At 41.4% G+C, this 13,971-nt stretch overlaps 1 protein-coding gene across 1 annotated transcript in view; it reads left to right on the top strand.

Moving 5' to 3' along the window:
* Positions 1-13,971, top strand: part of npr2 (natriuretic peptide receptor 2) — a 48,698-nt gene that overhangs the window by 26,508 nt on the left and 8,219 nt on the right. The window contains exons 10-15 of the mRNA XM_076079797.1: positions 207-284; positions 3,293-3,397; positions 4,808-4,879; positions 5,645-5,804; positions 5,924-6,079; positions 8,068-8,236. Coding sequence (XP_075935912.1) covers positions 207-284; positions 3,293-3,397; positions 4,808-4,879; positions 5,645-5,804; positions 5,924-6,079; positions 8,068-8,236 — 740 coding nt within the window. The remainder of the gene's footprint in view (positions 1-206; positions 285-3,292; positions 3,398-4,807; positions 4,880-5,644; positions 5,805-5,923; positions 6,080-8,067; positions 8,237-13,971) is intronic.

Genomic DNA, 13,971 nt, shown 5'->3' with positions numbered 1-13,971 from the left:
TCTCTCCTCTGAATGCTGCTTGAGTTCCTCTCTCCATTCTAATGATCCTTGTTTGCACTTTTTATATTGCTGCTGTTGTGTTCCGGCTTTATTTACATCTAGATCGAGGTGCATCCTTGAATGTCTTCTTAAAAAGCCTCGTATAAAGTGGACCTTACATCCTCAGACTGCATTTATTGCTCTGTTTCTTCTCGCGCTGCACACAGGGGAACCTGGTGGCCATCAAGCATGTCAACAAGAAGAAGATAGAGCTGACCAGACAAGTTTTACTGGAACTCAAACATGTAAGTGTTCATGAAATGTCCTATAGTAGATGTATTTATCCTTTTACAGGGTTCAGAGGATTATTTGGATCATCTGCAGTAGGTCCAAAATGCAGCTGCAAGGCTTTTTTTTATATCCCTTCACTGGTTTCCAATTACAGTTCAATACAGGTCAAATTCCTCGCGAGGAATCAAATTGATTGCTCCAGATTGGCTTCCAAGGATGAAGGAATATTTGCTTTCATGACACCTAAACTGTCGTTCACAATCCACGCTGCTACATCTGTATTTTCTTTTCGACGTTTATTTTAAACTAAACTATTTTAATTTTCACTGGATTGTTTATTTTCCCTCATATTCTACGTTTCACCACTTTGTAACTATGTTGAGACAATGTTCTACAAATAAAGTTATTATATTATTGTAAGTACCACTCTACTGCCAATCTTTCCACTTGTACAAAAGATACATCAGACAGCTAATACATCTGCTTACTTAATATTTTCATACTAGTATGAAATATATATATATATATATATACACACACACACTTATATATATATGTGAAAGGGGTTGCTCATATTGACCCCCAACGCTTCAGTTCCCCTCAGCTCTACAAAGCATGTCTGCATCTAGCAGTTCATTGTTTGGGTTTTATGACCCACAGCTTTACTGAACTCTTTTCTAAATCTCTAAAAACCCACTGTACACTAGCTGCTTATCACCAAACAGCAGAGAGATGATGTAAGTGACGAGCTGGTGAACATAGTGGAGCCTTTAGCAGCTAAAAAGAGTTGGTGCTGACCAGAAACAGAGCCAGAAGAGAATGAATATTGGACTGACGATATGAAACTCCAAATAAAAGATAGTGTTGCCCTACGTTAGTTGAATGTGTAAATAAAAAAAATGTTCGTCAGTCAGTGCTGTGCATCCATCTTCTTTCGGTGATAAAAAATCGTGTGGTACAAGTTTAAGGAAAACAATTTCAGTTGGTTTGTCAATCCACAACACAGAAGCTTGTATATCCGTGGTCCCCAGAGGATTCATTCCGATGTTTTTGGTTACCACTCCACCTTTTCTCTCGTGCCACAATAAGGTTGAAGTGTCAGTTGAATTTGCAGAGCTCACTCCTGCAGCCCTGAAGGGGAAGTGTTTTTCTTTTAATGACCTCATGACCTTTCCTCTCGGGACAAAGTTTATATCTTTAGCTCTACTTCTGGCATTTCACTAAAAATACTTCCGTCCGACAGCTTTGTACTTTGGGATGTAGCAATACATCTGCTTTTTCGCTCGCAGTTGAACTTTTAGTCTTTTTTTTCGACAGCAATTGGCCATGAAATCCATCTGAGAGGTCGTTGGTTTGTGCTGTTGTTTCTGTGCTCAGTGTGACGAGAGTCATGCACAGAGACCTTGCGGGTGAATCGTAAAAAAAACAAAATCCATCTCCATCTCAACAAGTTGTTCATTTATTCATTCACTTAAAATAAAACACCCATGAATTGACAATATTGTCCACTGCAGGGCAAAGACCTTCATACAAAGTTCAATCTCTCCACCTGCTTTACTAAGCAAGCTCCTGAAAAGGCTCAACATATTGGCATGTTGTTTTTACTCAGTAGGGCAGTAAAAGCTTCTTCTTTTTTTTTTACCTATTTGAAGGAAGTGGGAGCTAGCTCCTAATTAGCATGTTTGGCCAGTACCACTGCAGGATGTTGCTTGTTAACATCCTTAAACTGTCTCTTCAACATCAGCAGCAGCTGGTGATGAAAAGGTCCCTTTGGCTGAGAAATATTTACGAGAGAGCGATAAGGAAGCTGAGGGAGAAAAATGTATGTGGTTCGGTGATGGAAACACAGAGTGGCACAGGGAAACCCGTAACTCGGAAATTTCATGGGTGCTCATGAACAAGACTGAAGCTTGTGGGAAAGATTTTTGGCCACTTCTTCACTTTTAACATTTCTTGGTCTCTAACTCACTTTAATCCGACTCAGCTCTGTATTTTCTGGTCCTTTTTTTTTTGTTCTTGGAGGAGAGCAGTTTAGGCGTCTTAGGATGCCTCTGTGGTCTCTCGGTCAGTCAGCAGGCACACATGGGAGAGAGGCTTCTGTCTGAGCTGGCAGTCTCTGAGACGCCCCGTGGGCCTGATCGGCTGTCAAACCTCAGCTCTTGAAAAAGCCAACCAGATGGAGGAAGAGACGGGCCTGCCAGTGGAAACTTAACCACTTGTCTTCCAGCACTCCCCCCCCCCCCCCCCCCCCCAACCCCCGGTGGTTCCTCTCCTCCCCCTCCACACCAGTGTGCAGCAGGGGAAATTAGGCCAAAGGGTAGGCTAACATCTCCGGAGCCGTGAAACAGGAGCGACTAACTGCCTGCTTTTGGTGTGAGAGCGCCTGTCCCTCAGTGTGATCAAAGAAGAAAAGCACACTGTTGAAATAGTGAACACCGTTTTTTAGAAGTTTCATGCTGGCCCCAGAAAGATTGCCCTTTTTTGTGTGCTGCTTCTGGCAGGACCGAGGAGGACACGTGCATGTCATTTGTTTCTATGACAGACTATCGATCCGTCTTGATCACTTCACCACAGACATCTCTGTTTTCATACTTTTCCGATTCAAAGTAAATGATGTTTCGTGTGATTAGTGATTATTTTCCATGTAGAGAAGTCTTACACGCTCTGCCTGCTCCGCTCTGATATTCCTGCTCCAAACATCTTCAACGCATTCTTTTTTTCATCATCCTTCGCACACAGGCTCATTCATAACCTCCAAGGTCAATTTATGCACATGCACATGTTTCAACAGGGTGCCCTGAGCAGGAATGCGTCTCAACACGTAGAAAAAGACACCGTGCCAGCTAGCCGAACTGCAAATAGACTATTTTGATGAACTGCTGGCAGCGTTATTCTCCAAACTTTGTATATAAATGAACCGTCAGTCCTCTCCCCCCGTCCTCTGTTTCCATGGGGTTTGGGAATGTGATGTTTGGAAAGAGTTACACTCACAGTTGCAGCGTGTTTGTGTGGTTATTTTCAGATGAGAGACGTTCAGTTCAACCATCTAACCAGGTTCATCGGAGCCTGCATTGACGCTCCGAACATCTGCATCGTAACAGAGTACTGTCCCAGAGGCAGCCTGCAGGTAATGTCTTTGTGAACAAGAGCAACAACATAGCAGTGTATTTATATGTCTGCCATAATCAGGAAATATGTGAAAGTCAAATCATTATTTCTTTAAAAAAGCCTGAGAGCCATAATGTGCCACTGTACCATCATCAACATTGATTATTTAACGAACTAGAATTTCTTGAAAAAGTTTAAATTCTATATGCCGAAAATGGAAGGGACATTTTGGAAAGACGTCCACGTCTTAAAAAATTGTGAATTGAGTATCTTTTGGGTTATGTACGGTTGGTAGAAACAAAACAAGCAATTTCACGGTGTCACTTTGGGCTCAGAAAAATTCAGATCAGCATTTTTCACTGTTTTACAGACTGAAACTGATGAATCAATAAAGAGAATAACTGTTAGTTGCAGCCCTGTACACGTGCCACATTGATTTTACATTCAAGCAAACCTCTTGTTTCTTGGCTCATGGCCAAACTTCCCACCAAATTTCATTGAACAGGTTTTTGACTTTGTCTGAAATCAGGAGCGAAAACATATCTTTACATAGATAACGTGACTTCGGTAATGACTTAATGCATTGTCCTTAGCTTTTGTACCAAAAGTAAATGTGAGAGACTTTGTCAGGTGGGAGTTTCGTACTCTGAAACAAACTGCAAAGTTGCTCAGTGAATGATACACTAACACATGAAAGGTGCCGCCTAATTAATCACTGAATGAAAAGTTTCCAATATAAGCCAACGAATGGACTTTTCTTGTTGCAGTACTTTGAGAGTAAACAGCTTGTAGCATAGTAAACCTCGTCAAACTGCTATTCCTGGCAGTGTTACTCTGCCCACAGAGCTCTACAGCACCAAGTGAAACCACCTTATTTAGTCTGGTGAGTTTACAGCACATGGTGAGCTCACCTTTGAAGTGTGACACGTTTTTTATCTTTGTGTCGTATTCAATCTTTTGCAATCTGTATTTTTTTTGTTCCAAAGAGAAGCACACGAGGCCTTAAGTGAACGTTTTCTTGGCCTGCACTCTGTGTTCCCGACTTAACCTTAAAATGGACGAGCTAAATAACGATGGGAAACTCAGTTCTTTGTCACTCACACTTAGAGAGAAACGTCCGTGTCAAAGGCAGATTAGCTGCTACTGCTGTGGCTGGACGTCAAAGCATGGACCTGGATTCCAGTAACTGCTCGGTTGCAGGGCATTTGAGGGTTACGTCCTGAAGGGGCTAAATATGTGAACCTGAGGGTGAAAACGAAAGGTATCTGGACTGAAGGTGGTTCTGTGGTTCTGTATTTAGTCCCAGAATATACGCTGGGGCTAGCCTCGTTGCTGAGAGGCTCTTGGAAGTAAGATAAAGCAGAAACTACAATTTATTTATGTATGTAAAAATATTCTGCTCCATTTATGACTTGTTTTTGTTTTCCAGGACATTTTGGAGAATGAGAGCATCAACCTGGACTGGATGTTCCGCTACTCGCTGATCAATGACATAGTGAAGGTACGTGACTGAAATCAAGGGCAGGACAATCCATTCATATAATGTTTTTGTATAAATGTTGGCAAAGTGGTTGCTTTTCAATGTTAAATTAGATGCATTGTGTGTTAAAGACTGACGAAAAAAATGTCTGGGTTGCCATGGTTTCACATGGAAAGTTTGTGAAAGAGTGATTGAGGCAGAAACACAGAGTAAGTGTGTGTTTAAAGCACAGTACGGTTTCTGAAACTACAGTAAATAGTGCTGTTATATAGTGTAAAGTAGGAAAGAAACATCATCATAAACTTTCCTTTAAGCCAATCAAAACTAATCAGGGACTTACTTCAGAAGATTATCTTTAATCTGTCCTCACAAAGAGGCTTTTTGTCTCTCGGATGGACTCGTTACTGCACTACGTGCGTGACGAAGCGTTCCGGCTAAATTTCTCCACACAGATAGCAGCGATCTGCAGAGAAGAGGCGCCGGTGAAGCTCTGAGGGATGTTTGACTCACCGTTTCCACAAAATATTGAACGCGAGAACCATTCAGAACCCGCAGTCCCTTTCCCAAAAGAATTAACAGTAATTTCACAGAAATTCTCCCGCGACTGTGCCATCCTTGAAACAGGGCCTCTTTTCAAAGACCTTCAGCATACATCCACTTCACGTCAAAGCGTATTATTTCCATATGTCTGGATTTGTGTGTTTTTAATGTATGATTTGCTGTGGAGAAAGAAACCAGGAGAGAGAACACCCCTTAATGCTTGACTTTAACGCTCCTCTCCACCAGGGAATGAACTATCTCCACAACAGCTACATCGGCTGCCATGGAAATCTGAAGTCATCTAATTGCGTGGTGGACAGTCGATTTGTTTTGAAAATCACAGATTATGGCTTGGCCAGCTTCCGCTCGTCCTGCGAAAACGACGACACGCACGCACTCTATGCAAGTAAGTGGAGTTCGTGTACTCGGTCACAGCACTGAATTTTATCGTTTACAACTAAAAAAACATTGATTCCTGTTGTGCTGCAGACATTTTATGAGTGCTTCTGTTTCTTGGTTTGTCAGAGAAGCTTTGGACGGCTCCTGAGCTGCTCATATATGATCGCCATCCTCCTGAAGGAACTCAGAAGGGTGACGTGTACAGTTTTGGCATCATACTGCAGGAAATAGCCCTGAGGAATGGACCTTTCTATGTGGAGGGCATGGACCTCAGCCCCAAAGGTAAACACAAGTGTCTTTTATAGGCCTCAGGGAGGTCAGCTGACCACTGGGATCCTTTCAATCAAGCATGCAGCAAACTAACTACGACATGAACGCAAAAGGAAAGTAAATCAAACGGATAAATCTGCACAAGCATGTTTTGTGTCAGTAATTCGCAGACAAAAGCAGATCTCTGTAACATTATGAAGCCTCTTTATAAGAAACTAGTCTGAGAAATGTTTCTGAAGACAGGAGGACAGAACAGACGGAAGTTCACATAATAGTAACTTCATTCATTGGCTTTTTCACTGTCCTTTCAAAGGGGACCTCGGTAAGGTCAGACAACTATATGCAGCTATGTACACAAACAAAGAACACATGTTGGCCAGATGTCAAAGGCAGGTGGAGTCTGGGACAAGAACATATGAGAACAAACCCAGACAAAGCACAGAAAAGGCAATTGAATAAAAAAAGTATAATTAATTAAAGAAAAGAGTATAAAATGTCAAAAGAGGTTCTGCTTTGTAAAACTACTGTTTTTGTCAATAAAGTCTTTTAAGAGAGCGATATAAAGGCTTCAGTGAAAACATTCTGAATTTCTTGTACACTTAAACTGATCGATTTATTTAGGTGGCTATGATATGTTTTGCGTGCCCATCCACTGCTGCTTCACCTTGTCGTCAGACAGACCACTCCGGCGGGGACCTGAAGCCGTTATGTCGCTACAGTCATTTTACCTCCCAGAACACGGGATTATACATACAACCCCACTTCAAAATCTGAACTAACCCTTTCAGTTATTTCCAAACTTACCATAGCTAACATTGACTCTGAAGCTTTACCTCTGATGACACTTTGGCTCTTCCATTTCCTGTAGACGTGTTGCATTTTCTTCACCAACATGTACTTTTACCTCCGCTGCCGTTTCCTGCTTAGTGATAGCCGGAAAACTTATAAAGCAACTCAAGATCAGGAGTTCAAACCCTCCTGGGGCGCATCCTCCATATGATGACTTTGATGAGCCTTTTATTCACAGTCATGCTCGATGCTGATTGTACGAGTGCATGATAATTATCCATTAACAAGCTGAGAGCAGTGAAAGAATGCACCTGTTCTCCAGTGTCTGAATGTGTCATTTTGTGGTTTAAAAATGACTTTCACGGTGATACTAATACCAGAAACGAGAGGATGTGGAGGAATCATTAAGGGAAGGATGTCTCTTTCAAACTTTTTAATTTATAGGATTATTGCATCAACCGAAGGAGAACTGTGCAATGCTGAATATATTCAGGCTCATTCAGCAGAAAGTAGCACATCAACAGAAATACAGAACTTTCATAAGAATATCAATATTCGTGAAAATGAAATCCAGAGTGCAGCATCTACTGCATTTAATAAAAAGAGTTATTAGTAACACTGTAACTGCATTATGAGACCAGTAAGAAGTAAAATGTTAAATACAAACCCGCTAAATGTGTTCAGCTGCAGAAGCTGTGTAAATGTAGAAAATTGACGCTTGAGTTCAAACAACAAAATTGTGTTAGCGTAAAATATCAGAAAGACCGTAGAATACAAAAGAACACTAGAGATATCTATATAGAAATCACACAAGCCGTGACGCCAAGCTCGATACCACTCTCATGTCTGTGCTTTATTTCTAACGAACAGAGATGAGAGTTGTATCAATCTTCTCATTTCACTCTCAGCAATAAAGTAAATAAGCATATTGCCAAAATGTCAGATGTTTCAGATGTTAAAGAAGCAGTTAATGCTTACCTGAAATATTCAAAATCAATACATTTGAAGATACATTGGTTTAATTGGACAGAGATGCCATTAGAAAATGTTGCATCAGACTTCAGCGCTGAGGATTGCTGTATTGTTAGGTGTTTCAGTTATTTTGTCCAACCCACATACACACATTTTACACAGCATGAATGATGAATCATATAAGTATGTGAAATGTAAAAATGAGTGTTCTTAACACACCACACCTTCCGTCCTCTCAGAGATTGTTCAGAAGGTGAGGAACGGTCAGAAGCCGTACTTTCGGCCGACGACAGACAGCAAATGCCACTCGGAGGAGCTGACCATCCTGATGGAGGGCTGCTGGGCCGAGGACCCCGCGGAGAGGCCCGACTTTGGCCACATCAAGATCTACATGGCCAAACTCAACAAGTGAGACTCACACTTCACTTCTTCTCATTACCCAGTCACATCAAGCTTTTCCTTAAGGAGTCGGCAAAAACAACCTCAGAAATCCAGACAACTCTTGATTTTGTAAACTGGCTGTTTATGTGACAGAATGAAATTATTCCAAAACACTAGGAGGGGGAAGCACTCTTGGTGGAGATAATTTGATGAATTGAATTTGACAGAGTCTGTCCTTTCTCAGACTATCAGTGTATTTCCTGCCAACTCAACTTGTGAACCCCATGTTGAGAATCTGTCGCCCTCTGAATGACGTGCAAGTTGATACATTAAAGAGATTCAAAAAGACAAACGGGGAAAAGAATCATCTTATAGAAATCGCCATGACAATTTGGGATAAAAGGTCGTTTGTAATTCCCGACAGGCAGCTCTTGTCAGGAAGTGCTGTTTGCTGCCTTTCCGTCTCTGCGTGTGTGTTTGTGTAAGAGAGGGGAGTGTGTGAGTCCATGTTTCTGGTATTGTTTTGAATGATCCTATAAATCATTCATATGCACATTTTGGTTCTGAGTTTTGTGTCGACTGACGCAGGAAGGAAGGCACGCATGTCAGAAACAGTTAACGTATGAAGCATCCCAGCTGATACAAAGTGACACTAGAACACACACGCACACGCAAAAAAACACATGAAATACTAAATGTACAACACATTTTTGGATTTAAACTATACTAGGAGCTGTTTGGGAAAGTGTGAAATGATATGTACAGATATAATGATGAAAGGTTCTTTAAAAAGTGCTGAGCCAAGCAAATTCAAACCAGTGAGACGAACACAGAGAAAAGAAGAAATCTCATCGTATGAAACAACCAAAACTTTAATGACTTTGGCAGAAGCTAGTGTGTTCATGTCGGACCCCATCACTCATAGTGAGAACCAAATCGAGAAAGTACGTTTTCAGGGCCTGCAAAATACTAGCGAGGATCCCAAAGGTTTAAATAAAATAAAAATTTGGTACCGAAATGTGAAGAAAAGTGTGTCAAATTGAGCGTAAGACATCTGAGATATTTCAATTTGATACAAAAATGTAACCATAAGGTTGAAAAAGTGAAATATGTGATTCCACATACAATGTGGGAAAATATTGGTAGTTTTTTCAGCTCCAAAGGGAATTTCTAAGGAGTGCTGAGAGAATACAACGATATGTTCTGCCAGCTGCTGTCGACCTTCCAGCCCTGTGAGTTGTGACATGCAGATCAAAACACTGGTCACGGTTCATTACACTGAAAGGCAACTTGGAGCTTTTCTGCTTCTAACATGGTCATGGTGTGTAGTATCTAGCTTAGCTTAAAATGGAATTATACTTCTGTAGTTTACTGCTGGTTTTCCCTTGACAGGCTATGTTCGGCTTTAATTTTATGCAGTTATTGGTTTGCATTCTAGGACACTAATACGGTGCAAACAATGGCCGAAGCAATCATGTTGACATTCTGTCATTCACCATAATTAAGAGTGACAATCACGCTGAGCAGGAGGTGTGCAGTGGAGACGGCTTTGCTAGATTTGTGTTATTGAAAAGGAGAACATCACCCTGCCCGATAGTTGTCTACACCATCAACAATATCCACCGCCGTAGGAAACTGAAGGAGAAAGCACAAGCAGCCCAAGCTGACCAATCACAGCTCCTGAGGTCTCTACATGACATCTTGAGCACAGACGTATAGTCACAGTATTTATGCCGCAGCTTGTTCACACCTAACAATACAGCTAATGCACCATTGATGCTTCCAGTTTGTCTTTTATGCCTGTTGGAGCTGGTTATGCAATATTGTTACGATTCATTACCTTTGAAGGAGACCTCGCTGTTGCCTTTACAATCAGCACAGATAACACTCAGCTGTGTTAGGCCAGAGTGTCGCAGCAAACTTAGCTTGCAGAGCTCCAAAGTGCGCTTGAAACAAATAATCCATCACAGTGAAGATTTCATTCATTGCCTTTATTGTTTTCATCGAAGTGCATTACTGTCACCTCCTTGTCGGTGACATCAAGGCCGCTCTCATATCAGAGATTTGAGAGTTGGGTGTGAGGGACCGTTACATTCATGAGCTACATTTTTGTGAAATCAAATCCATATGCTGCATCGCTTTGTGCAGTGCCGTCTTGCATAATAATGCTTGAACTTCAACATTCACCAGAGAGATGTGACAAAAAGGCAACTGTCATTTCTTGCATTAAAAGATTGCTGTATTCAGTTGATTCATGGGTTTCAGACTACTCTCTACCTCACCAACAAGGAAGAGTTTTCAATACAGTTACTGCACACAATTGCATTAAGATGAAAGCATCCAAAAGCTGCGATCCTTTAAAGCAGGGGTATTCAATTCAAATTCAAAGAGGTTCAGTTAGAGAGACTTTCCTCATACAAAGGTCTGGAACATCACAATAAACCAACTAGCACTATGAATGATTGAAGTAGCAACACTGTATGTAGTCAACAACTGACTGTCAAATAAAATTAAAAAAGTTAAATTATATTATATATCAACAATATTTATTGTCAGTTTTCAAATTGAACTGGATGAATTATAAATAATATGTACTCTAATAATACATAAATGTTCTTTGTAATGTTCTCGAGTAAATTAAGGGCTGGATTGAAAAATAATATACATAACAGAAAGCTTTTGAAAAATGTTCATCATTAAATAAGGTACTTCATTTCAGAAAAAATTATATAACTGAACTGCCCTGCACCATTAAATTCAGTTCATTCAGGTGTTAAGTGATGTCACCCAAAAGAGCCATGATATTATATTTTTCTCATCTTCTAAAAAGAGATATTTGTGTGCAGGGACTTTAGCTGTGGTTATTAAACCACTTGTTTCAGCTCTATTCCTCTCTGTTAACATCATTGTTGTTCTCAATTATCTATCTGTTGTAAGTCCAGGTCCGGATACAAAGGCATCTGGGTCTGGACCTGGACCGCGGCCCACCTATTAGTGACCCCTGCTTTAAAAATAGAACGAGCATGGCAGCTGTACATAACTGCAAATGAACGTGTGTTGATTTGGTGGAGCAGCGATCTAAAAACAGGTGGTTTGGAAGGGACTCTATAAAGAAATCTGTGTGGTTGGTGTGTCTGACCTCTCCTCTGTTAGCTGTGTAAGTCAGTGCAGGATGAGCCCAGTGATGTATAGCTTTCCATTTGTAGCGGCTTGGAGCAGAGTGCTCTGTATGATTGACATCCTCACAAGCACTCAAGGATGCTCCTGACAGCTGCATGCAAAAGCACCTCCTCGTGTGCATGATGCCCGTCACCGCTAAAGGCCCGTGCGCTAATGCTCTGTTTGCTGGTTATTTTCATTTGGTAAATGTATGTTGTTGACATGATGTGATGGATGGGCTGTTATTTTTAGTGTGTGTGTATGTGTGTGTGTGTGTGTGTGTGTGTGTGTGTGTGTGTGTGTGTGAGCTTGGGCTCGAAGGGCGCGGTAACAAGAGGGGTGTTCAGCAGTAAACAGTTCGGTTTACAAGTCTCTCTCTGTACTTATATTTATTCCACTTTGTGTTGAGCATTAAAACGATCCCTTTTTTGTTGTAAAATAAATTTTTTCCCTTTTTATTCTCAACTGTGTTTTTCTGAAACGACTGGCACATCAGTCCACAGATTTGAGGAAGATGTAACTTCCTGAATGTTTAGCCGCATTGTAAACAAGAAAGCACTCAGAGAGCGCTTCCCTCCGCCAAGACTGCACCGCCCTCCAAACTGTTTTATAAATAGTAAAGAAATGTTTCAATCAGCGTCTGGATCCAGATCTGCATCAAAAAAATGCAGTTTTAGATAAACATGCTGAGTGGCTGACGACAGCCACGATTCACTAAAACTACGTCAATCCTGGTTGGGAAAGTAACAGCTTTGTACAAATAATTGGTCCAATATTAGTGGACAGCGGTGTAACCGGAAGCCGCTAAACAAGCTGCAAGGGCAATAGCGCTCCACCAGTGTACGTCCACCAAACGTTCTTGTTTTTGCTACTGACAGGCTCAGATTGTTCTTATAACTGCCTGACTACTTTAGGACCCTACAGAGAAATAAAACACTTTTCTTAGGCTTTTGCTTAACCAATATTCTCCCAGTTGCCCTCCTCTCTCTCCTCATCCGCTCTTCAATTTGTAGGAGCTCTTTATCCGTATACTTTGGCTCCAATAAATAAATTCAAAGACCTCATCCACATTGAGTGGTTCAGCCGTGACTTTGAAAATATTTTAGATACCACGAAGCGCTTTCTGTACTCCCAACACAAAACTCTACCCCGGGGCACTCGCAGTGACTCCGCCGCTTGTCTTGCGGCAACACGTCACCTCAGGAGATTTCAGAACGAGACTTCTCCTTGAGCGAGACACTTTTCATCATGTTGCCAATCACTTATAATAACAATCAGAACCTTGTCAGTGGCAAAAACACACTTTTATTGGACTTAAATGAAGGTGCCAGCTTGACCCGATGGTGTGCATTGCAGCATGGGAAGGTCTGCCGTCTGCAGTGTTCTGGCTCAATACTGGACCAATTTAGTCAAATTAGTCACTTAAACACTAAAACATGGGAAATTACCGAAGTTTCCCTTTGAAGCAGCTGTTGAAATCCAGATTAAATCTCCTTAAAATAACTGCTTCATTCAAACCTGAGTAAATAATCATTTATTATTAGAAATTCTATTCTTAATTTTATTCATATGTGTTACATTAATGATGGATTTATGAAAAGGTGAAGGTCCTTTCAGACAGCTGAACTGATGTTGTTGTTGTTGTTTAATTGGATGTGGCAGCAGTAGGGTGCAACTCCACCGCCATGGCTACCGACTGCATAGCTTAACAGACCAGATTGGAGCTGAAAGCAGAGAGAATAGTTTGTAACATGATTAAAATAACAATTTATTTATGTTGCGAGTAAAATAGCCGATAAAGCAGGGTGTGTTTTAGGGCGGGGCCACCTTGTGATAGACAGATTGCTACCACAGCGTTGTCGGGTCTGGGAGTTGACCGTGTTTTCGTCTTCAAACCGTTCACAGTGTGTTTTCAGTTCATTCAAGTTAATTGAAGCCTAAAAATGTCTTATTCAGCGTTCGGTTGTACTTAGCTCCACCCCCTCCTGTCACTTCTGGTTTCAAAAAAACAAGATGGCTACTGACATAATGCCGAACTCGAGGCTTCAAAACGGTAGTCCACAAACCACATGCTGACTTCTTGGTGACTACGTACACTTCTTTACTTCTTATATACAGTCTATGCTTTCAACAGACAAAGAAACGCTAGAAGTGTATCTAATCCGTCTCAGGGATGTTTTCCCCACTTGCTTTAAGAGGATTAACAGGATGCAGGATTATTCCCTTGCTGAAATGATTATTTTCTGGCTTCTCACCTCTTTCGCTTCACACTCAGCACAGAGACAGTCCTCAGTTTTCACCGTTACTATAAGTTTGGATGAATGGCGGAAAACTATGGATGTCTGCGCTTCGTGGTGCAGTAAACAGTGCGTGGCCTGCGTGATTGAGCTCAGTGCGTTGATACTCGTCGTTGTCTTTCATGCCTCTCTCTGATGTTTTGTTCTTTAAACTTAAACAACACGTGGGTGTGTGTAGGATCCGTGACCCACAAGGAACATGGCAGGATGCCAGGCATTGATGCTCCGAGCCGCCACGGTGGTGTGGATGACTCACCTTCTTGCTCTTGTCGGAGTGAACGCGTGTACATGCATGTGCGTGTGTGC

Source organism: Anarhichas minor, unplaced genomic scaffold (genome assembly GCF_050575085.1).
Source record: "Anarhichas minor isolate MPS153535 unplaced genomic scaffold, ASM5057508v1 ptg000073l, whole genome shotgun sequence".
NCBI lineage: Eukaryota > Metazoa > Chordata > Actinopteri > Perciformes > Anarhichadidae > Anarhichas > Anarhichas minor.
The sequence above is the reverse complement of the archived record's forward strand: the minus strand, read 5'-3'. Positions and strand labels throughout refer to the sequence as shown.